At 48.9% G+C, this 23,499-nt stretch overlaps 4 protein-coding genes across 10 annotated transcripts in view; 2 read left to right on the forward strand and 2 right to left on the reverse strand.

Moving 5' to 3' along the window:
- LOC128336804 (uncharacterized) overlaps window positions 1–418 on the reverse strand; it is a 10,678-nt gene extending 10,260 nt beyond the window's left edge. The window contains exon 1 of the mRNA XM_053276992.1: window positions 314–418. Within this exon, the coding sequence (XP_053132967.1) occupies window positions 314–315 (2 nt within the window). The 5' untranslated portion in view covers window positions 316–418. The remainder of the gene's footprint in view (window positions 1–313) is intronic.
- The window catches only part of LOC128336814 (WD repeat-containing protein 90-like), a 10,033-nt gene extending 1,569 nt beyond the window's left edge, over window positions 1–8,464 (forward strand). The window contains exons 2-6 of the mRNA XM_053277025.1: window positions 2,779–2,918; window positions 3,377–3,507; window positions 4,206–4,336; window positions 6,316–6,400; window positions 6,997–8,464. Of these exons, the coding sequence (XP_053133000.1) occupies window positions 2,806–2,918; window positions 3,377–3,507; window positions 4,206–4,336; window positions 6,316–6,400; window positions 6,997–7,154 (618 nt within the window). The 5' untranslated portion in view covers window positions 2,779–2,805 and the 3' untranslated portion in view covers window positions 7,155–8,464. The remainder of the gene's footprint in view (window positions 1–2,778; window positions 2,919–3,376; window positions 3,508–4,205; window positions 4,337–6,315; window positions 6,401–6,996) is intronic.
- On the reverse strand, window positions 8,364–18,866 carry LOC128336800 (uncharacterized). 6 transcript variants are annotated; one of them, XR_008312089.1, is made up of 11 exons: window positions 17,811–18,067; window positions 17,631–17,710; window positions 17,354–17,470; window positions 17,099–17,178; window positions 16,629–16,734; window positions 16,316–16,411; window positions 15,754–15,861; window positions 15,516–15,612; window positions 15,071–15,154; window positions 11,327–11,378; window positions 8,364–10,730 (listed from the first exon to the last, which is right to left on the reverse strand). XR_008312089.1 is itself a non-coding variant. In XM_053276980.1 (10 exons), coding segments are annotated over exons 1-10 (939 nt in total). In that variant the 5' UTR covers window positions 18,740–18,866; the 3' UTR covers window positions 11,387–15,116. The 6 variants fall into 6 exon arrangements, 4 of the variants coding, with proteins under 4 accessions (XP_053132955.1, XP_053132954.1, XP_053132953.1 ...); XR_008312088.1 differs by having other exon boundaries at window positions 14,542–15,154; XM_053276980.1 differs by lacking the exons at window positions 8,364–10,730; window positions 11,327–11,378 and adding an exon at window positions 18,738–18,866 and having other exon boundaries at window positions 11,387–15,154; window positions 17,811–18,025.
- Window positions 15,876–23,499, forward strand: part of LOC128336812 (WD repeat-containing protein 90-like) — an 11,101-nt gene continuing 3,477 nt past the window's right edge. The window contains exons 1-4 of one of the 2 annotated variants that reach the window (XM_053277022.1): window positions 15,876–16,066; window positions 21,201–21,340; window positions 21,800–21,930; window positions 22,628–22,758. In XM_053277022.1, the coding sequence (XP_053132997.1) occupies window positions 15,887–16,066; window positions 21,201–21,340; window positions 21,800–21,930; window positions 22,628–22,758 (582 nt within the window). In that variant the 5' untranslated portion in view covers window positions 15,876–15,886. Of the gene's footprint in view, window positions 16,067–17,316; window positions 17,540–21,200; window positions 21,341–21,799; window positions 21,931–22,627; window positions 22,759–23,499 lie in introns of those variants that run through there. The other variant, XM_053277023.1, reaches the window with a different exon arrangement.

Genomic DNA, 23,499 nt, shown 5'->3' on the forward strand with positions numbered 1-23,499 from the left:
GAAAAACTAAAACACACTTTCAGCAAATATAAAACATTAAAATATAAAACCAATTAATCATTTACATGAAAAGCTAAAACACACTTTCAGCAAATATAAAACATTAAAATATAAAACCAATTAATCATTTATAGTGGAGTACATACATACATACATACATACATACACACACACACACACACACACACACACACACATATATATATATATATATATATATATATATATATATATATATATATAGCTTCTCCAAAGCCTTGAGAAATTCAGTTTTAAGATGGTTTAGAAATGAAATGAATCAGTCAATACTCACATGATCCACAGGCTCGTGGCTGTACTCCAGTTACGGACTTGAACCCTAACCTAAACCTAACCTAAGACTAACAACAAACAGCAACAACTAGAAACAACGACGAACCCTGCCCAACCGCCTCCCCCTCCCTATCCCAAACAACCCTGAACCCCAACAATTAACCCCAACAACAAACCCCCCCTCCCTATCCCAAATAAATCCCCGCTTCTCTCTGAAGAGCTCTCTAATCTTTAACCTCAGTCTCACACTCAATCTCTCCCTCTTTCACTCTCTCAATCGCGCCCAATCACTCTCTAAATACCTTTCGCGGCCACAGACACTCTCTCAAACACCCTCTCTCTTTCACTCGCACATGCATTCAAGGGAGTCAGCGATGATTCCTGCCCCAGTATCCCGTAGCGACGGGTGATGTCACAAAGGGGGCCGCATCACCAGTTAACTGCCAACTCAACGGCCGTTGGTCCTCTGAGGTCGAGGACCCTCCTTGGAACTCTGGGGCCCCTGCGGTTCTTCTGGGGGTCTCTCCCTTTCCGGCCACATCCCTGTCCCCCATGAGAGGCCTCCATCTTCCCCACCATGGCTAGAGGGGCACCCTCCCAAATCCCTCCTGGGAGACCCTTCCCACCTGCAAGACTCCCTTCTTTGCTGCTGTGAACCCCACAGGACCCAAGGAGGAGCCCTCCTTTTCTGGGTCCCAAATACAACGGCCTCCTTCTTGGAGTGGTGTCTCTTCCAAAGAGGACTCCATGGACAAGTGGGTCTGCCTTCACCATCCAGAGGGACATCTCACTTGCCCTGATGCTTCCTGAAAAACACGCCTTCCGACATTTCAGGGATGAAAAGGGGGCCTTCCAAATGTGTTTCTGGTCCCCCATTGCCCTCTGAAGGGGCACTGCTTGGCCAGAATCTACCCCCAAGGCTGCAATTACTACTACTACAAACATGTGCCAATTTTCACCATTAGGGTCATTAGGAAGGGGATTGAGAATAAAAGTGCTATTCTTGTTATTCCTTTATACAAGCCTCTGACCGTGGTGGCTGGTGGCCAATAGGGTGGTGTGGTGGTGGTGCAGCGAGAAAAGAACTCTGTGCATGCTCAAAGGACCCTTTGTCCGTGTGTCCAAGATGGAGCCCTGGCTTTAAAAGGATGAATGACACATTCTCTAACCCTTCATCAGGCTGAAACATTCTGCCTAACTCTCAAGACTGCACTCTCTCCTACGACCAGAGGTCAATGCAAAAATATGTTGGAGAGAATCCACAGAAAGCTCGATGGATGGAGAGGGACTCTCTCTTGCATTCACCGTTAAATAGGAATAGGAGTAATAATGTGCCTAGCTAACAGCTGGCATCCAAAACATTGTTCTCAGTGTGTGAATTGCACATAGATGGAAATGGCATTTGAGAAGCCAGTGGACACAGGATCCACAGGGTTCCCAGACTATGGGAAATACCTAGATCGGGCAGCAGCGAGATAGGAAGATGCTGAAAGGCATCATCTCATACTGCACGGGAGGAGGCAATGGTCAACCCCACCTGTGTTCTACCAAAGACAACCACAGGGCTCTGTGGGCACCAGGAGTCAACACCGACTCGATGGCACAGCTTTACCTTTCTCTTCTGGGGGAGAACGTTTAGCTGGAGGAGAGTGAATAGCCCCATTCAATTCCAGCACAGCATTCTTCCAGTGGTTGTTGCTGGTATCTACTTTATATTTGGGGTGGTCTGTGTTGGTTTGTGATAGATATAGTGAGCCTTGTTGGAACACGGAACCATTTTATTTGTTTTTTCTGTGTAAGCTGCAGTGAGAAGTGGTATATAAATATTGATAGTTGCCGTTTAGGCCTGTCAAAATGTATGCAGATTCATGTTGGCTTCCTAAAAACAATTTTGTTCAGTTCTCGCCTACAACCGTGGATAACGCAACCACATATAACGAGATCTTGAGTGAATGGGAATTGGGGGGGGGGGGTTAGGTTCCTGGAGCTAAAAGAGAGGCTTAAAAGGCAATCGTAAGAGCAAGAACGTACCGTGTCATGCTCTCCAGGTCTCCAGCAATGCCCCTCCGCCAGCAAACGCCCAGTTCTGGAGGTTTTCTGTGAAAAATCATGGGGTGGGGGAGGGATTTTAAAAATTGTTTATTTTACAAAAGAGCCACAAAATTGCTCCGTTCAGCAAAATGGTGGCCAGAAATGACCTTGGAGGTCATTTCCGGCCACCTAGAAACTGTGGATTGGCAAAATTTTACCCACCCATCCCGCTTCCAAGCAACATATAACGAGGTTAGGTCTCAATTGCCTGACGGCAGATACGCAAAACTGTGGGTGACGGCACCGTGGATAACGAGGGCCACCTGTAATCAAGGCATTATTTGCCCCTTGCTCCTCTGAACTTCAGCTCAACTCTTTGGCGTCTGCCTGTTGGTTGCCTTCTGTCTAATCGGAATGCACATCTATCCCCAACAGCTGTATGAATTCACTGCCTCGGACAAAATGCCACGCACTGTGGCTTTTCACCCCTCGCAACAGATCTTTGCTTGTGGCTTCGATACCGGCGTGGTGAGGACCATCAGCTTAGCTGCCTCAAAGCTGCTTGAGGAACACAAGTACGTTTGTTTCGGAGTACAGGTCCTGAATATTTTTGTCTGTATGAATCCAAAATGACGGTAGTTGGCGATGGTCATTTGAAAGGGGAGGTTCCTTCTGGATCAAGCGTCCCCAGATGATGTTGGACTACAACTCCCATCATCCCCTGCCACAGTTCTTTTGGTTGGGAACCCCTGTTCGGGATGTAGGTGGCTATTCGCCTCTGGTGGGAAACTGGAAAAGACACACTGTGTAAACCTGCCTGATTCCTTTTTTCAGGCTTGATGGTGAAGCCTGGAAAAAAAAATCTGAAATGGGCCAGTCCAGGCAGGTCAATCACCTCACCTGCTGTTTAAGGAACCAGGCCTCAACTGATGAGGTCCTAAGCAATTACTTTCCAATCAATGTGTGGACTCAACCTTCATAGTCACTTCTCCGTTGTGCCTAGCTTTCTTTCCCCCTTTTCGGTGTCCTCTAGGCAACACCACGACTCAATCACGGGGCTGATCTTCTCCCCAGACGGCAATTTCATGTACAGTTGCTGCGCTCGTGGGACCCTGGCTCTTTATAATTGTGCTGTCCAGAAAAGTCACATCGTCCGAGTTCTGGGTAAGATCCTTGCCTCTTGAGGCCATCTTCTTCCAGCCTGTCGGTGGAAGTCCCTAGACGGCAGAATGGAAGAATGGAAATCTAGAGGGGTGTTGTGACATATACTGGTTAGAGTCTTGGATCAGAGAGGGAGGGAGGGAGGGAGATCTAAATCTTCCTTTTTGCACTGCAGCCCTTCCCCTGAGTGGGGCACAGTTTGGCCCACTGCTCTTATGTTTGCTTCCTAACAGAGAGGGGGCATGGAAAGAAGTTCCTATTACGGAACTTTGCCCTGATTTTCCTGCACAAGGTGGTCTCTGTGGGTTTCCTCATGCGAATGGCATTGGTGCAAATACACTCTGTGTCTCTTTTCACGAGTTGACCTTCATGCAAACCCTTTGCTCAAGTCATTTTTATTTACTTTATTTTATTTTAAATATTTCTGTACCGTCCAAAACTTGCATCTCTGGGTGGTTTACCGTTGAAATCATCTACAACATTAAATCAATTGACAATTGAGATCATTGCAAACATTTAAAACCCAACATTAAAAACTATCAGAACTATCAATCTAATTCAAAGCCTGGGTGAATAAATGTGTCTTCAGTGCCTTTTTAAAAGTTGCCGGAGATGGGGAGGCTCTTGTTTAGGGTGACTTGATAGATTTCCTCCCCTCCTTTGTTTCCTCTCGTTGAACAACTGTCTGCCTCACTCCCCAGCTAATGTGGTGGTACAAGATGCTGACCACAGGCCCGATGCCTTGTCGATCAGCGCCGACGGACATCTCCTGGCCTTCGTGGGACCTTCCGAGTACATTGTGACTCTGATGGATGCCAGATCCCTAGATGAAGTAAGTGCCATTTCCTTCCGTCTCGGGTTGCTGCAGAAGCATTTAGCCTTTGTGGTTGTGGAGGGATAAGCAGAAACCTGTCAGCAATTTTTTATCTAAAACCAGTGAAAATGGAGAGGTCTGGAATGAGAATTGCTGCTGAGGGACTGGGATATCTCCGGCAGTATTTAATCCAGCATAGACCATCATGATTGTTCTTAACAAAATATATTTTATTGCAAGATTGAAAGATGTTGTAACATACTGTAACACATATGCTATTTTGATTGTATTTGCATAGCAGTATCAGGTTATTCCATTTTGGCATTGCATAGCACGATACTGCCCCCCCCCCCCGCCCTTTCTGGTTGGTTCTGTATATCTCCATGCCATGCCTGACAGACTGCAGCAATGTTGCTAGTCCTCACTGAGGTGGTAAACCTGTCTGGGTTGTAACATTGCAGGCTGCAGACACTGGGGCTCACAGGACTGAGGGTTCCTCCAATACCAGGTGGCAGGTGCGATCTCTGTACATAAAAACCTTGGGGTGGAGAAGGTTAAACGGGACTGTACCATTTCAGACTTTGGGTGGGGTATAACCTTTGAAGTTGCATTTTTTTAAAAAGTAAAGCACCTCCCTTTAAGTAGAAAGCTAGACACCCGGGAGATATTTCAGCTCAGCCTTCTGAAGTTTTCTATTTGCAAGAAGTTTCAAGGCATTACAAGTTGGATGAACATGACGCTGCCAGAACAGCATTTGGCCGGAGGGTCCTGCAACAGGTCCTTCTGGGTCAATAGCTCCAGCTTGGGTATTTTCCCTCCCATGGTTGGTGCTGTGTAATGTCCCAAGCTTGGGTGACCTCCTACACCAGCCGAGAAAGGTACATTGGTACTCACCGTGAAGGTGTCTTCTGGCTGGTGTAGAAGAGGTCACCCAAGGCCCGCCCGGGTTGTGTTAGGCTGGAGCTGATGATCTGGTTGTAGGGGGACAGTTTTTCTGTCTTTCTCTGCATTATTGTTTGTATATTGTTGTATATTCTCTGTTGTGTTCTGTGGTTTTCATTCCGTAGCTTGAGCTGTTTTAAGCACTGAGGAGATCCGCCCACATGCACTGGGTTAAGGATCTTCAAGTATGACTACTTCCTGCCTTTTGGAGCATGTGGGGGGGATGTAATCCCAAGCTTGGGTGACCTCTTCTACACCAGCCAGAAGACACCTTCACGGTGAGTACCAATGTACCTTTCTTTTTCGGTGGCCTTATAGGCAATCTAGGAAGAAGTGTGATTGCAATATCAGAAGCAAAGAATTTTGCAACAGAATGCAAGTTCTCAGTTTGGTTACAAAAGAAAAGCTCCTAGTCCTCATTTTTAAAGTCTTCGTTTTTTGCAAATGGTGGGTTAATTTCCATTCAATGCTTAAAGAGGTTCTGCCGAGTGAGACTTGTAGTCCTTGGGGAGGGAAGGTGCTTCCCTCATCGGGGCCGAAATCTCAGATTTGGTAAATAGTGTGTCAGTTCACCAGACTTTGCACGATTCATTCCAGTCTCCGAACATGGAATGGATTTGCTCCAACGTACACACAGCTGGTTGTGACTTCCCCTCTTGCATTTCCTCTCCTAGGTACCCAACCCTCTGCCTCCCAGCCTGGCAGCCTTTTGCCCTTGGGATAAAAGCACAATCGTCTACATGGGCTTTGGGCTGCAGAAGGAGGTCTTGTTCTACAGCCTGCTGCAGAAACAGGTGCCTACGGTTTTCCTCGGTCACTTGTCTGAGATCGGCTCCAGAACTCTGGAGCTGGACTTGATGCTCCACATACGTACAAGGTTGCCCAACGAAAGGAGTCACCCAGCAAGTTTCATGGCCGAATGGGGATTTGAACTCGGGTCTCCCCAGTCCTAGTCCAGCACTCTAACCACTACACCACGCTGGGCTTGAACAAGTTATTTTGGGATCCAATCCTTTGGATCTAACATGTCGGAACTTCTCCTTGCTTGTGTGCAGGTTGTGGAGAAGATCCCCCTGCCTTACTTTGCCACGTCGCTGAGTTTGTCTCCTGCTGCCTGCGTCCTGGCTGTTGGCTTCAACGGTGAGTCTGGGTGTTTGTTCAGCACATAGAGAGCCGGGGCTGATCTCTGAAGACCCTGCAGGAGGGCAGCTCCTAGACAAGGAGCAAGCTAAGGGGCACCAGGTATTGTGCTTCCTCCAGCAGAGGTTGCTACATCAGGACAGCTCTGCTGGATCAGGTCCAAGGCCATTCTAGTCCAGCCTCCTGTTTTCCCCCAGTGACCCACCTCTGACAAGCCCACAGTCAAGAGATGAAGGCCAGCCCTCTCTCCTGCTGTTGCTCCCCGGCAACTGGTATTGAGAGGCATCTTGGCTCTGAGGCAGGAGAGAGGGCATGCCCTCAGTTCTTGCCTGTGGGCTTCTCAGAGGCATCTAGCAAGTCACTGTGTGAAACAGGATGCTGGACATGGGAGGCCATGGGCCCGATCTCAGTAGGCTACTGTCATATTCTTGTAGGTGTGTCCTAGTCCTCCCCCCTCCTGTCAGAATACCCCCAAACCAGCCTTGGCTGAGATTCTCAGGAAGTGAATGACTTACCCAGTGTGGAGGACTGCACTTTTTCCTGGGCTCTCCTGCAGAAAAGCCAGTCTTGGTCTCTAGCTTTGCTTACCCCCACAGAGCACCTGCTGAGGCTGATTGACCGCACAGCCAAGACAGAACAGGACTACGCCGGCCACGACGATGCCGTCGGCCTCTGCCGCTTCACCCCCTCCGGGAGGCGCCTCTTCACAGCTTCCTTTAACGAGATCCTGGTGTGGGAGGTCCAGAGCAGATGAACCCAGCTCTCTCACTCGCCTGCTCGAAGGATGCCAGCGTGGTGGCCGCTCGGAACTCCTCACTTTGCCCCGTTTGAGCTCCGAGAACTTCTGGTCGTGCCCAGGAGCTCTGGAGATGCCCCGTTAGACCCGACACGGGACTGTTCCATGGCTTTCGAGAATATGCTTCCGATGTTTGGGGTAGAAATGGCTGATGGCAACCGACGACGATGCAGGAGTTGAGGGCCAGCTTTTGCATGGGGGACGGACGTCTCCTGGCTTGCTTGGTTTCAGACACACCTCTTCTTGATTCACAGACCCTGGATTACTTGCCTGGAAATCGCCATACTGGGGGTGATCCAGGATTTGGACTCTTGGCTAGATTCCCCCTCCCCAAAACTCAGGATCATCTTGGCTCAATAGGGTAACTCTCTTGATTGGAACTGAGGCAGAGAAGCTATTTTGAGTGTCCCTCAGATGTAGGTGTTACTTGACATTTATGGGGATGGTTAGAAGTATGATCTTTTCCCCTGATCCCTGATAACAATGCCAGTAGCTAATTTATTAGTCTTCCTGGTTTCCCCGGCATGGACAGGGAGCATTCTTGGCCACCTTTTCTAAATGGGATCACAGGTGGTTTATTTAGAAAGTCCCCTTCTGGACTGGGTCATGGCTCTGTCCTCGTGTGGACTTGAGGGTGAGCAATCCTCAATCTCGTTGGCTTTTCCATAGAAGTATCCCTGACCCCAGGACAGTGACAAAGCCAAGTAACAGAATCACCCTTTTGGAATCTCCCTTGAGAAACAGTGCAAGGAACAAGATTAAACTCTTGTTCTTCAAAAAAAAAAAAACACCCAACCACTTTTCATTTTGATAGTTGCATCTTAGCTAAGTGGTGTTGAGAATTTGTAAGTCAGAAGAGATTCTCAGCTCTTTCCCCCCAGTTTGCTGAATTCTCTCAGCAGCCCAGATATGGAAACAAAATTAACTATGCTCAGCAGATACAGGATGGCCACTGGGACCAGATCTTGTGAGCACAAAGTTGCCTTTCTGATTAGAAGATTTATTTAAGGAATATTTTATAGTGAAAAATTGTGTGTTTTTTAAACAAAGAATGCATTGGTAGTAGGGTAGAGAGCTGGCAAAATGGAAACTGGACATCAACTGACAGGGAAATAACTAATATTTCCCTCTCAGAATTAGACTGTATCAACCACACACACAACTGCATTGCTTTTGTCATTTGTAATTTATTACAAGCTGGAAGAGAAGAAAACTGGTCTGCTTGTGTTTAAGTTTTGATTCCTAATAAACGAGTGTGTTTTTATGCACCTTTTTGATCCCTGCATTTTTCAGTAAGAGGGTGGGTGAATATATGTGTGTGCATACAGCCCTTTAGCCAGGGGAATGAGTCGTCTGAGTGGGCAATTCCAAGGAATCGGGCATGGTATCACTTTTCCAGTAACGGAATCAGAAGCTATATCTAAGAATTCTGATTGGTATTGATGAATTTTTGGTAAGTATGGCACTAAACATTTACACATTCACAGCATTAAACATTCACAGCAGATGTTCTCTTGCCAGTGGGAACATGTAGGATTAATTTGTAGGTTATTTTTGTAATGGAAACAGTAGCTTGAAACTATCTAGATTGATTTTTCTAGCTTTAAAAAAGGTCAAGACAAAGACATACATAATACAGCAAGAGGAGGATGTGATCTTAAGATCTTACCTTAAAGCTTCAGAAGCAGAAAGGGAATGAAATAATTCCCCTCTATTTATCAGATACTGCAAGTTAAGCTAGGAATACTGTTTCCTCTTAGCAGAAAGGTGAAGGAGACACATTTCCCCCTATCCTGGCATGAAATTACCATGTTTTCCCTTCTTTGCCCACTAACTCACCACTGATCAAAGGATGATTCCAGTAATACAAAACTGGATATACCCAATAAAAAGCTGATTCCTTCAGACCAGGTTTGTTCAAGCCTTTCATAAAAGTTATTAGAGGTAATAAAATAGATTCTGAAATATATACATAGACACATGGTTCAAGTGTGGCACAACCCGCAGTCTTTGGCAGTCAGTACAAAAAGAGGTGTGAAGGGAACCAAGAGATTTAAATATTCTGGCTCAGACAGGCCTAAAAACTTTAAAATAAATTAACTGGAAGGCTGCTGACCTTCTTGAAGTAAATCTACATCTTTCAAAATACTTAAAAATTCTGATGTGATAAGTTAAAGGCCTAAGCCATCTTCATTAAGGCCTAAGAGTCAACTTCATTATGATTAAGAATACAGTATTTACACATTGCTTTTAAAACAAAAGCAACGTTCAAAGCAGTTCATATAGCAAACGAAGAAGAAAATAAGTACCCACTGGGCTAGACCCATCCACAGATCTATGTAGGTTTGATATTGTTTCCACTTGGTGTGATGGCTATCCCCTGTTTGCATCTGGAATGAAGAGGCACGCTGCTCCTGAATCTGGAGGCTCTATTTAGCCACCATCACTAGAGTATTTTTTAAAAGAGCCCTCTTGGCTAGTAGTCATTAAACAAACCTTGGTTAACTCATGGGGCTCAGATAGATGGCACAGATGACCATTTTTTTTAAAAAAAATTACAATAAGGGGAAAGAGGTTAAGAAATCCATTCTTTCTACGTGAGGTTTTTCCTTTGTCAAATATTACATGGTAATAAGCCACCTCTCACTTGTCTCCGCATCCTTAAAAAGGCACCTGAAGCTAGATCAACTTAAAAGGCTGCGTTGGTGGGCACTCTCAGACTAAAAGCCCAGCAGCCTGTCTCTCCATCATTCCTAATTTGGCAGCAGGAGGAGTCTCAGCGTCCCCCTAAATCCCCATCAATCCACCTAGAAAATGTTGCTATCTGTTTAGCTGGTGCAGACAAGACATTTCAGATGTCTAAAACGTTCACGGAGAGGCCTGCCGGAATGCAGTTCTCGGTTCCAGTGTGTGTTTCACATTTTTGCATGCTTCTTTAGGACAAAAGCTGATAAGGGAATAGCCTTGGGAATAGCCTAGATGCTTAGCAGCATAACCCTGGCGTTGCCAAGGCGGCATTCCAGACCTTGCATAAGGCAGTCTTAGGTCCGTATTAGTTTTCCCCCACCAGAGGTCAGCAGCTGGATTTTCCACCTCAGGAACCAAAATATCAGATCGTCACCCTAGGATCTCCTAGGCTCCTTTCCCCTGGGTAGACCTACTTGTGAGGACAGCGGCCCGTTTCAGAGAGCACAGGCCCGTAAGAGAAGCAGCCAGGTTCTGCACTGGAAGACGACCAGAATGTTCAGCTATGGTGCCCAAACATCTGAGCCACGGAGAGCGTCTTCTGGCTTCTCTTGTAAGAACAGCGTTGCTGACACAGGCTGAGGTGGGGCGCAGGCGTCCTCCACTTGGTCTTCCTTGTCCCATGGACAATCGTGGCCGGCCTCCCCATTCATGTCCTGCAGCGGGTAGTAGGTATATCTGCCACGCTTGCGTTCCTCTCGGGAGCTGCAGAAGAGGAACCTTACGTTTCCTATCACGCTGAGCACAAGCAGCAGAGCCAAGGCTGATGTGATGCCAATCCAAGTCTTCCTGTTGGAAAAATATTACATCTGTATCATACCTTTCTTTGTTGCAGCTTAAAGGGGGGACAGGACGGGCTACCTATGATCCCAAATGGTCTTCTATCGATAGGATGCTGCCATGTACCAAGCCAGACCCTTGGTCCATCTAGCTCAGTACTGTCTACCCAGACTGGCAGCAGCCTCTCCAAGGTTTCAGGCAGGAGTCTCCCTCAGGCCAATCTTGGAGATGCTGCCAGGGAGGGGACTTGGAACCTTCTGCTCTTCCCAGAGTGGCCCCATCCCCGAAGGGGAATGCACATGTGTATTCTCCCATCCAAATCAGGGTGGACCCTGCTTAGCAAAGTGGGACAATTAATGCTTGCTACCACTGGACCAAGGATCTCTAGACCCAGACCTGCTTAGATTTAGCAGAGATGCTGCTGCATTGAGGGCTTCCAGGTCAAGCTCTGGAACCCATTTATGACGTAACAGAACATCCAGGAAGCTGAGATTTTAACTGGCTTTTAAGACTCCTCCCGCTTTTAAAACTGCTATGGTACAGGAGACTCCAGAACACTGGAAGCTGGAGCAATTAAGCACAACAAGCAAGAATGCACAGCTTACTCTCTGAAGATGAATTCCTCCTGGAGACCAGCCTTCAGGAGACACTGGCTTTCTGGAAAGAGAGTCAGAGAAGAGACTGGAAAAGATGACACTCATTTGCCAGGGTGTGTTCAAGGGACTGTAGGTTTACACAACAGTAACTGATTAAAACCAGGCTTAAGTGTCATAGGAACATAGGAAGCTGGCGTACACGGAGTCAGACCCTTGGTCCATCTCGCTCAGTATTGTCTACACTGACTGGCAGTGGCTTCTCCAAGGTTTTCAGACAGGGGTCTTTCCCAGCCCTACCAGTTACCAATCCACACATGAACCTTTCCCCTTATCCCATGACCGCTAAGCCCCAGTACATTATGTCAACCAGATCACCTTTATCCACATGCTGTTGACACTCTCAAATAGCTCCAAAACGTTAGTGAGGCAAGACTTGCCCTTGCAGAAGCCAGGCTGGTTCAGCAAGGCCTGTTCTTCTAGGTGCTTAACCAGTTTTGCTCTTAAGCCTGCTTTCCATCAATTTACCCAACACAGAAGTTAAGCTAACCGGCCTGTAGTTTTCCGGGTCCCCCCGCCACCGGGTCCTTTTTTGTTAACTACTTCCCAGTCCTCTGGCACAGAGTCTGATTGTAGGGACAAATGACATATTTTTGCTAAGAGCAAATGTTGCTTGAAGAGCAGTGGAGACCAACCAGCTTCACCCACCACATCATCTTCCTCTCCCTACGCCTGGAACAGCATTCAGGGAGAGAGAGAGAGAGAACACCCTCTAGACTAAGCTCTTCATCCAACCATGTTCCCTGGAGCATCACAAAATCAGAATCTGAAATCGATTCCATCAAGGAGACATCCTTAATCTTAGACCTCCAACCAGCCATACTCCATGTTATCAAAGACAAAAGCCTTTCAGATCTCACAGATGTTACATGTCACTTAATTACGTCCAAATGATGAATTGCAGTTCCTTCTCTATTGGGTGCTGGTTCTTCTGAACTTGTAATTGACAGAGGGAGTCCATTCAATCCAACAGAATCACCTCCATTGCCTCAAACGAAGGTTGAGACCACAAATGCTGTCTTTCCAATGGTGTTGAACTTAAAGGGTTCAGTGAACATGTGGAAAAAATGTGGCTTGTTCGGGAGGGTCTCAAGGAGAAAGCCAGTTCTCAAGAAAGGCCACATTAAAGCTCGTTTGAGCTTTGCCAGAAGGCACCTTGAAGATTCTGATGCCAAATGGAAAAAGGTCTTATGGTCAGATGAGACCAAGATTGAACTATTTGGCCTCAACTGACAGTACCACTGGTGTAAATCCAACGCAGCTCACCATCCACAACACACCATACCTACAGTGAAGCATGGAGGTGGCAGCATCCTGTTGTGGGGGTGTTTCTCTGCCTCAGGGACTGGGGCTCTCGTTAGGGTAGAAGGAAAAATGGATGGGGCAAAATACTGTCAGATTCTGGAAGAAAACCTGCTACCCTCTGCCAGACAGTTGAGGATGGGCAGAAGATTCACCTTTCAACATGACAACGATCCGAAGCACACAGCAAAATTGACCACACAGTGGCTGTAGGAGAAGAAAGTGAACGTCCTCATGTGGCCCAGTCAGAGCCCAGACCTAAATCCCATAGAAAATCTGTGGAGAGATTTGAAGATAGCAGTCCACCAACACCTACCATCCAATGTGACCGAACTTGAACAGTTCTGTATGGAGGAGTGGGCAAATATTGCTCCGTCTAGATGTGCAAGGTTGATAGAGAAGTATCCCAACAGACTCAAGGCTGTTATTAAAGCAAAAGGTGGTTCAGCAAAATATTGACATTGGGGGGGGGGTGATCCTTTTTCAATCTCAGTAATTCTTGTTTTTTATTTCTGACACTTTTTCTGGACTGTAATTGTGATGTTTTTCAGTTGGATGTTATAGGTTGCATTGGATAAGTACAGCTGGTGAAGGGAATTTTCTTTGTGTTTTCATTTCAGGATGTAAGGGAACCAGAATTTAAGGTCTATCAAAGGGGGTGATTCTTTCCAATACCCACTGTAAATGAGTCAAGAAGACACACATTTTGGTCACCAATTTCAACCACAGGGTGACCTTCTGATTTAACCTGTTTCACTTCATTACTCCGTAGAGCTTCTTCACATTCAATCAGCCTAAAAGCAGGGGCCTCACAATCCTTTTCAAGCAGTAGTCATGTTGCCTGTTTCATAAACTCCGGGTCAAGGATCACTTTGTGATGTTCATGGATGGGATCCAGATGATCCCAATTTTGAAAATTCTGTCCACCTATGGCCGATGAGACTTTAGATCTAAGAAATTGACTTGCGGTCTTGCTTCAGAGAATTGTGTCAATTCCTCCTTTAGCATCACTGTTGAAGAATGTTTCTATCATTTCTCTGGTTTTTCGACACCGGGGGTTTTAAGGGAGAAATCTCTTCCCCCCTGCAGCAAGTATGATGGTTTTAAAATAAAATCAGTAGGATCATTTGGTGCTTCCCTCTCTCCCTTGATCCTTTCAAATCCTTTAAATTGTTTCCGATTGATTAGAAACCTGACTGATGATTATCACTGTTTCAGCTGTCAAGAGGCAGAAGGAGGCAGATGAACCTGAAAATGCAGATCTAACTTGGGGTCTTGCTTCAGAGAATTGTGTCAATTCCTCCTTTAGCATCACTGTTGAAGAATGTTTCTATCATTTCTCTGGTTTTTCGACACCGGTGGTTTTAAGGGAGAAATCTCTTCCCCCCTGCAGCAAGTATGATGGTTTTAAAATAAAATCAGTAGGATCATTTGGTGCTTCCCTCTCTCCCTTGATCCTTTCAAATCCTTTATATTGTTTCCGATTGATTAGAAACCTGACTGATGATTATCACTGTTTCAGCTGTCAAGAGGCAGAAGGAGGCAGATGAACCTGAAAAAGCAGATCTAACTTGGTCATAAACCTCATTTGTAGCAGTATCTAATCCAGAAGGATCTGGAGAGTCCCTCAAGATAGACGATGAATCTGCATTGTTAAACAAAGCCTCTAGAGAGCCTCCTACTTGTGCTTGAGAATTGTTTGCTGTGGGCAAGGATATCCCGATCTCAGCATTATTATTTGGTGCTTCCATTCTCTCAGTTACAGAACCTAATTTAGGGATAGAGTCAGAAATAGTTCTCCCTGGTGAGATGTCTGCCAGAGGAACAAATGTATTCGAGGTTCTAAAGGAACTGAAAAGACTTACTCATTCCTGTTTTTTAGAATATTTTTGGATTTTTGCTTGCTTAGATTTCTCTCTCCCTTCTATGGACCGTGTGGGCTGTTTCTCGGGCACTTCTTGTTTCCCGTTCTTGAATGTAGGGCTGTAACTTCCTCTAACCAACAACATGGATGGAAGTAAAAACCACATTCCTCGCCAGGAAGAAGTCCATGGGTTGGGAAAGAAGATGAGATGACGCTGTGTGGATGAATCCGTGGGGGCCAGCTGTGGGAACGAGGTCACGGTCTCAACAGCACATGCCCTTGCCTTATCAGGCAAAGAAATTCTTAGAGGGAATCCTCTATGTTGATGGCAAGGGCTCTGGGCCAGAGAGGTCAGGAGGGGAGTAAGCTCCTCCAGCTCCTCCCTCTTTCTCTTCCATACAGAGGCCCTGGAGCATCTGCAATGAGAGCAGGGCTTGGGAAAAGGGCAGAGGAACCTCCCCATCCCTGAGAAATGGCGGCAGATTCTGGGCTGGCGTTCCCAAAGGGAGCAAGAGAAATGGCATCCCCACCTGATTTTGGCCACAAGCTTGTCCAGTGTCCATGAGCTGATTGCCCTCAGTCATCCCAGAACTCAACATCTTGGAGCAGGTCCTCTGTTTGGGAGAGAAGACAAGAGAATTCATGAGAGCACGGCTTGGTTTGGGAAAGGGGCAGAGGACCCTCCCCATCCCCGAGAAATGGAGGCAGGTTCTGGGATGGAATTCCCAAAGGAAACAAGAGAAACGGCTTCCCCAGCTGCAGTTTGGCCACAAGGCCTTCCTCAGGGAGCGCCATGTTCCCCCTAGGGCTGGATTGGGAAGCGAAGGCACTTTCTCTGGGGAGGGCACTTGGAGGCAAGGGTGGAGGAGCATGTGGTGTCCTCGGAGACCCACAGAGGGCCCAGAGGGAGCTCTGCCTAGGCCCAGAGCAGGGAGGGAGCTCTGTCTGCCCCGTTTCCATGGGGATGGATGCTACCTTCACTAGATGAAGTGCTGTCTTGGTCTTTGGCCTGGGCTGCCATCCTCCACACCTGAAGAACCGCAAAGGGCAGCAGGGGCTTAATCTTCTCTGCCTGGAGAGAGAGAGAGAGAGAGAGAGAGAGAGAGAGAGAGAGAGAGAGAGAGAGAGGACGGAGGCCTGTCAGAGCTCTTCTGGGGACCCTGAAGCTGGAGGAGGGGGGACTGGAGGATGCCGGACCCAAGGGGATACCTACCTCAAAGTAGAAGGGCGGCCCAGTCGCCAGATCAAGCAGCAAACAGCCAGCCCTTTCTGCCACCGCCTCCTCCTGCTCGTCTTTGGTCTCCACCTCACTATTAATGGCCTGCAGGATGAAAAGGTCCCTCAGAATGCCACAGCCGTGGTCGAAATCCTCACACCAGCAGCCCCCTTGCCTGGCTGCTGAGAACGGGGACCCAAGACAGAGAAAGATCTCCAAGGTGGTTCTCGCCAACATTTCTACGTCGTCCTCACGAATGAGCTACCCAAATTGCCAGGGAGCCTCTTATGCCCCCTCCCTCCCAGCTCAGGTGAGCCGAGTGGGGGGGAGGGTCTCTTCGGGGTGGGGGCCCGCCTATGGAATACCCTTCCCTGGCTGCTCAGGGTGCCAGGACGGGGCTGCACATCTGAACGCTGCCCACCGGGAGGGAGTCGAGGCCTTATCCGCCGACATGCTTGACCCTACCCCTACCCACAACCAGGAAGGGCAGAGGAGCCTGCTGACCCCAACTGGACCAGGGGATGGTCCCTCCGTGGCTGGGAGACGCCACCTTACCTACCTCAGTGATATGGATGAGGTGCTCCAGGCTGGGCCTTTGAGAAAGGAGGGCTCTGAGCAGGTCCTGCAGGGCCTCCTCAGGTGGCAGAAACAGGTCCTGAGAGGGAGAAAAGGAGCCAGAGTGTGGCTTCTGGAGGCTGGAGGGGGTCGCAGCCCCCCTCAGGGAGGGGAAAGGCACCACTGGGCCTCCGAAGAGCCCCGCTTGCCCTCTGCCCATCTTGGGGGATCCAGACCCCCCCCCCAGCCAGGGTCCTTGCCTAGGAGGGCAGCAGTGGGGCAGGGTGGGGTGGGGTGGGGTCTCCCTCCATACTCACCTCCTGGTCTTGCTGTGGCCCTTGCTCTGGCATCACGCTCATCCAGAACAGGCAGCCGGAGATGATTTTATGTTCCCTGCTCTGGCAGAAGCAGGGCTTCATCCGACTGTCAAGGAAAGGGGAACGATGAGAAATCCCGCTGGGGCGGGGGGAGAAGGCGGTCCAGGAAAGGGCTGAGGGGGGAGATTCCGCCCCCTCCCTCAGTGCCCCGATCCAAGGCTTCCCCAGGACTCAGGGCAGGAGAAGGGGGCCGGATCCTGTGGCACTCAAGCCGTCTGCCCAGAGGAGGGAGTCCTCAATGACACCTTCTGGGGCCAAGGGGGTGGAGGACCAAGGGGCTGGTCCCTTTCCATGTCCCCCCCCCGGGTCCCCCACTGCCCCTTCCCTACATCGGACTTCCCTCCCAAACATCCTCCCACCACTGGCCACCCCACATCTCCCTCTCCAGACCCCTCCCGTCCCCCACGTACCTCAGCAAGGTGAGAGCCTCCGCGCAGAGGGAGAAGAGGTAGGGAGGCAGGGGGTCCTCCCAGGTATACTCCATCTCCTCCTGGGAGGGAACAGAGAGAGGGAGGCGAAAGTCACCCCCGATCCATGGGGGGGGCTCCCCTTGACCTGCCCCAGCTCCACCCCCCTGTCCCTCTGGGCTTGGCTCTGTTCCAAGGGCTGCCTCCACCCCACTCCCCCCCATCCAGGCCTCCGCCCCCCAGCTGCCAACCACTCACCAGCACGGCCTGGGCTGCCAAACCCTTTGAGAAGGCAAGGCGGCGTTCCCCTCTCTGGAGGCTGTTCCTGCAGGCCTCGATCAGGGTCTTCAGGAACGTGACCCGGTCCCTCCGGTCCTGGAAGGGGAAAACAATGGGGCCGTGAAGTGGGGCAGGATGCCCCTTGGATGGCAGGCCCCCTTTCATGTGAGCCGCCCTGCCGTCCCTTGGTACCCCACCCCCCTGGACACGGCTCTGGGCTTCCCTGGGGGGGTTCTGGGAGGGGGTCTCTCCATACCTTCCCTTCTTCTTCACTTTCCGGTCTGGCCTTATCCACAAGGCGGAGCCTGGCCTTGATGAGGCTGCTGGGTGTTGGAGCTGCAGGAAGAGGTGGAGAAGGCAGGAGAGTGAGTGGGGCCCCTTACCAGCCCGGCCACCCCCTTGCCTCCCCCCCCGGCCAACTGGGGCCCCTCCTCACCTCCAGCATCCTCAACAGGGGGCTCGGCTGGCTCTGGCCGGCTGCAGCCCCCAACCAGTGGCAGCGAAGGAGCAGGGCCCACCCGGTTGGTGCGGCCGCACAGGACCCACCACCTCCGGGGGGCAGCTGGCCTGGAGGCTGCAGACTCCCCTGGGGCGGCCAGGGGGGCCACTCGGCTGGACCGCCTAGCCAGGAGGGCTCGGAGCCTGCGCAGCCTAGAAGAGAGCAGGCAGAGCATGAGAACGAGACCTTTGGGCAGAAAGGTGGGCGTGGGATAGGGGGGACCCAGGGGGCGGGGAAACCCTGCATGGCCGCCAGGAGGGGGATGCCAGGAGCCCAAGACGGCTAGCCCTCTTCAGTCAGCGAGGTGGCTCTTGGGGCAGCTGGCTACCGGCTTCGGCCCAGCCCCTTTGGGAATCCGGGGCACAGCTCTGGGCTGGGGAGGTGCAGAAGGGAGATCTCCCAACCCTTGGCAGGCTGGAGAGCTTGCCCATTAAAGAATGGCGAATCCCTCCTGGGCTCCTGAGTTGAGGAGAGACGCAGGCAGGGAGTGGGTGCTGGAGAAGGGGCCTTGTGGGGCCAGGCCTTCTCTGGGGCTGCCCCGGACCGGCTTGGGAATGGGCTCCCGGTCCATAGAGGAGCTCCTGCATCTCTGGCTGCCTCCCCCAAATCCCTTTAGACACACCTGTCATCTCAGGCCTTGGGCTAAAACTTTTTAAAAAGTGCTTTGATAAATTTGTATTTATCTGTATTTATTTATTTACGGTCTTTGACCAAATAGTACAATACATTTACATGAAAAACTAAAACACACTTTCAGAAAATATAAAACATTAAAATATAAAACCAATTAATCATTTATAGTGGAGTACATACATACATATATACATACATATATTGAAATGAAATGAATCAGTCAATACTCACATGATCCACAGGCTCGTGGCTGTACTCCAGTTACAGACTTGAACCCTAACCTAAACCTAACCTAAGACTAACAACAAACAGCAACAACTAGAAACAACGACGAACCCTGCCCAACCGCCTCCCCCTCCCTATCCCAAACAACCCCGAACCCCAACAATTAACCCCAACAACAACCCCCCCTCCCTACCCCAAATAAATCCCCGCTTCTCTCTGAAGAGCTCTCTGATCTTTAATCTCAGTCTCACACTCAATCTCTCCCTCTTTCACTCTCTCAATCGCGCCCAATCACTCTCTAAATACCTTTCGCGGCCACAGACACTCTCTCAGACACCCTCTCTCTTTCACTCTCACATGCATTCAAGGGAGTCAGCGATGATTCCTGCCCCAGTATCCCGTAGCGACGGGTGATGTCACAAAGGGGGCCGCATCACCAGTTAACTGCCAACTCAACGGCCGTTGGTCCTCTGAGGTCGAGGACCCTCCTTGGAACTCTGGGGCCCCTGCGGTTCTTCTGGGGGTCTCTCCCTTTCCGGCCACATCCCTGTCCCCCATGAGAGGCCTCCATCTTCCCCACCATGGCTAGAGGGGCACCCTCCCAAATCCCTCCTGGGAGACCCTTCCCACCTGCAAGACTCCCTTCTTTGCTGCTGTGAACCCCACAGGACCCAAGGAGGAGTCCTCCTTTTCTGGGTCCCAAATACAACGGCCTCCTTCTTGGAGTGGTGTCTCTTCCAAAGAGGACTCCATGGACAAGTGGGTCTGCCTTCACCATCCAGAGGGACATCTCACTTGCCCTGATGCTTCCTGAAAAACACGCCTTACGACATTTCAGGGATGAAAAGGGGGCCTTCCAAATGTGTTTCTGGTCCCCCATTCCCCTCTGAAGGGGCACTGCTTGGCCAGAATCTACCCCCAAGGCTGCAATTACTACTACTACAAACATGTGCCAATTTTCACCATTAGGGTCATTAGGAAGGGGATTGAGAATAAAAGTGCTATTCTTGTTATTCCTTTATACAAGCCTCTGACCGTGGTGGCTGGTGGCCAATAGGGTGGTGTGGTGGTGGTGCAGCGAGAAAAGAACTCTGTGCATGCTCAAAGGACCCTTTGTCCGTGTGTCCAAGATGGAGCCCTGGCTTTAAAAGGATGAATGACACATTCTCTAACCCTTCATCAGGCTGAAACATTCTGCCTAACTCTAAAGACTGCACTCTCTCCTACGACCAGAAGTCAATGCAAAAATATGTTGGAGAGAATCCACAGAAAGCTCGATGGATGGAGAGGGACTCTCTCTTGCATTCACCGTTAAATAGGAATAGGAGTAATAATGTGCCTAGCTAACAGCTGGCATCCAAAACATTGTTCTCAGTGTGTGAATTGCACATAGATGGAAATGGCATTTGAGAAGCCAGTGGACACAGGATCCACAGGGTTCCCAGACTATGGGAAATACCTATATCGGGCAGCAGCGACATAGGAAGGTGCTGAAAGGCATCATCTCACACTGCACAGGAGATGGCAATGGTCAACCCCACCTGTGTTCTACCAAAGACAACCACAGGGCTCTGTGGGCGCCAGGAGTCGACACCGACTCGATGGCACAGCTTTACCTTTCTCTTCTGGGGGAGAAAGTTTAGCTGGAGGAGAGTGAATAGCCCCATTCAATTCCAGCACAGCATTCTTCCAGTGGTTGTTGCTGGTATCTACTTTATATTTGGGGTGGTCTGTGTTGGTTTGTGATAGATATAGTGAGCCTTGTTGGAACACGGAACCATTTTATTTGTTTTTTCTGTGTAAGCTGCGGTGAGAAGTGGTATATAAATGTTGATAGTTGCCATTTAGGCCTATCAAAATGTATGCAGATTCATGTTGGCTTCCTAAAAACAATTTTGTTCAGTTCTCGCCTACAACCGTGGATAACGCAACCACATATAATGAGATCTTGAGTGAATGGGAATTGGGGGGGGGGGTTAGGTTCCTGGAGCTAAAAGAGAGGCTTAAAAGGCAATCATAAGAGCAAGAACGTACCGTGTCATGCTCTCCAGGTCTCCAGCAATGCCCCTCCACCAGCAAACGCCCAATTTTGGAGGTTTTCTATGAAAAATCATGGGGCGGGGGAGGGATTTTAAAAATTGTTTATTTTACAAAAGAGCCACAAAATGGCTCCGTTCAGCAAAATGGTGGCCAGAAATGACCTTGGAGGTCATTTCCGGCCACCTAGAAACTGTGGATTGGCAAAATTTTACCCACCCACCCCGCTTCCAAGCAACATATAACGAGGTTAGGTCTCAATTGCCTGACGGCAGATACGCAAACCTGTGGGTGACGGCACTGTGGATAACGAGGGCCACCTGTAATCAAGGCATTATTTGCCCCTTGCTCCTCTGAACTTCAGCTCAACTCTTTGGCGTCTGCCTGTTGGTTGCCTTCTGTCTAATCGGAATGCACATCTATCCCCAACAGCTGTACGAATTCACTGCCTCGGACGAAATGCCACGCACTGTGGCTTTTCACCCCTCGCAACAGATCTTTGCTTGTGGCTTCGATACCGGCGTGGTGAGGACCATCAGCTTAGCTGCCTCAAAGCTGCTTGAGGAACACAAGTACGTTTGTTTTGGAGTACAGGTCCTGAATATTTTTGTCTGTATGAATCCAAAATGACGGGAGTTGACGATGGTCATTTGAAAGGGGAGGTTCCTTCTGGATCGAGGGTCCCCAGATGATGTTGGACTACAACTCCCATCATCCCCTGCCACAGTGGCTTTTGGTTGGGAACCCCTGTAAGGGATGTAGGTGGCTGTTCGCCTCTGGTGGGAAACTGGAAAAGACACACTGTGTAAACCTGCCTGATTCCTTTTTTCAGGCTTGATGGTGAAGCCTGGAAAAAAAAATCTGAAATGGGCCAGTCCAGGCAGGTCAATCACCTCACCTGCTGTTTAAGGAACCAGGCCTCAACTGATGAGGTCCTAAGCAATTACTTTGCAATCAATGTGTGGACTCAACCTTCATAGTCACTTCTCCGTTGTGCCTAGCTTTCTTTCCCCCTTTTCGGTGTCCTCTAGGCAACACCACGACTCAATCACGGGGCTGATCTTCTCCCCAGACGGCAATTTCATGTACAGTTGCTGCGCTCGTGGGACCCTGGCTCTTTATAATTGTGCTGTCCAGAAAAGTCACATCGTCCGAGTTCTGGGTAAGATCCTTGCCTCTTGAGGCCATCTTCTTCCAGCCTGTCGGTGGAAGTCCCTAGACGGCAGAACGGAAGAATGGAAATCTAGAGGGGTGTTGTGGCATATACTGGTTAGAGTCTTGGATCAGAGAGGGAGGGAGGAAGGGAGATCTAAATCTTCCTTTTTGCACTGCAGCCCTTCCCCTGAGTGGGGCACAGTTTGGCCCACTGCTCTTATGTTTGCTTCCTAACAGAGAGGGGGCATGGAAAGAAGTTCCTATTACGGAACTTTGCCCTGATTTTCCTGCACAAGGTGGTCTCTGTGGGTTTCCTCATGCGAATGGCGTTGGTGCAAATACACTCTGTGTCTCTTTTCACGAGTTGACCTTCATGCAAACCCTTTGCTCAAGTCATTTTTATTTACTTTATTTTATTTTAAATATTTCTGTACCGTCCAAAACTTGCATCTCTGGGCGGTTTACCATTGAAATCATCTCCAACATTAAATCAATTGACAATTGAGATCATTGCAAACATTTAAAACCCAATATTAAAAATATTAGAACTATCAATCTAATTCAAAGCCTGGGTGAATAAATGTGTCTTCAGTGCCTTTTTAAAAGTTGCCGGAGATGGGGAGGCTCTTGTTTAGGGTGACTTGATAGATTTCCTCCCCTCCTTTGTTTCCTCTCATTGAACAACTGTCTGCCTCACTCCCCAGCTAATGTGGTGGTACAAGATGCTGACCACGGGCCCGATGCCTTGTCGATCAGCGCCGACGGACATCTCCTGGCCTTCGTGGGACCTTCCGAGTACATTGTGACTCTGATGGATGCCAGATCCCTAGATGAAGTAAGTGCCATTTCCTTCCGTCTCGGGTTGCTGCAGAAGCAGAAAGGTGTAAAAACTTTATTTGGGTCGTAGACCAGCAATACAAGAATATTAAAATAATAATGATAATAACAATAATAAGATGATAATTTAGCATTTAACCTTTGTGGTTGTGGAGGGATAAGCAGAAACCTGTCAGCAATTTTTTTATCTAAAACCAGTGGAAATGGAGAGGTCTGGAATGAGAATTGCTGCTGAGGGACTGGGATATCTCCGGCATTATTTAATCCAGCATAGACCATCATGATTGTTCTTAACAAAATATATTTTATTGCAAGATTGAAAGACGTTGTAACATACTGTAACACATATGCTATTTTGATTGTATTTGCATAGCAGTATCAGGTTATTCCATTTTGGCATTGCATCGCACGATACTGCCCCCCCCCCGCCCTTTCTGGTTGGTTCTGTATATCTCCATGCCATGCCTGACAGACTGCAGCAATGTTGCTAGTCCTCACTGAGGTGGTAAACCTGTCTGGGTTGTAACATTTCCGGCTGCAGACACTGGGGCTCACAGGACTGAGGGTTCCTCCAATACCAGGTGGCAGGTGCGATCTCTGTACATAAAAACCTTGGGGTGGAGAAGGTTAAACGGGACTGTACCATTTCAGACTTTGAGTGGGGTATAACCTTTGAAGTTGCATTTTTTTAAAAAGTAAAGCACCTCCCTTTAAGTAGAAAGCTAGACACCCGGGAGAT

This window comes from Hemicordylus capensis, chromosome 13 (genome assembly GCF_027244095.1).
Source record: "Hemicordylus capensis ecotype Gifberg chromosome 13, rHemCap1.1.pri, whole genome shotgun sequence".
Lineage (NCBI taxonomy): Eukaryota > Metazoa > Chordata > Lepidosauria > Squamata > Cordylidae > Hemicordylus > Hemicordylus capensis.

Coding starts and splice junctions, on each gene's coding strand:
- LOC128336800 (XM_053276979.1), bottom strand. CDS start 18,048: ATGCTCTGCCTGCTCTCTTCTAGGCTGCGCAGGCTCCGAGCCCTCCTG. Junction 17,179..17,353: donor TGGCAGCCCAGGCCGTGCTG/GTGAGTGGTTGG, acceptor GTTCCCTCCCAG/GAGGAGATGGAGTATACCTG. Junction 15,613..15,753: donor GGCCGCCCTTCTACTTTGAG/GTAGGTATCCCC, acceptor CTCTCTCTCCAG/GCAGAGAAGATTAAGCCCCT.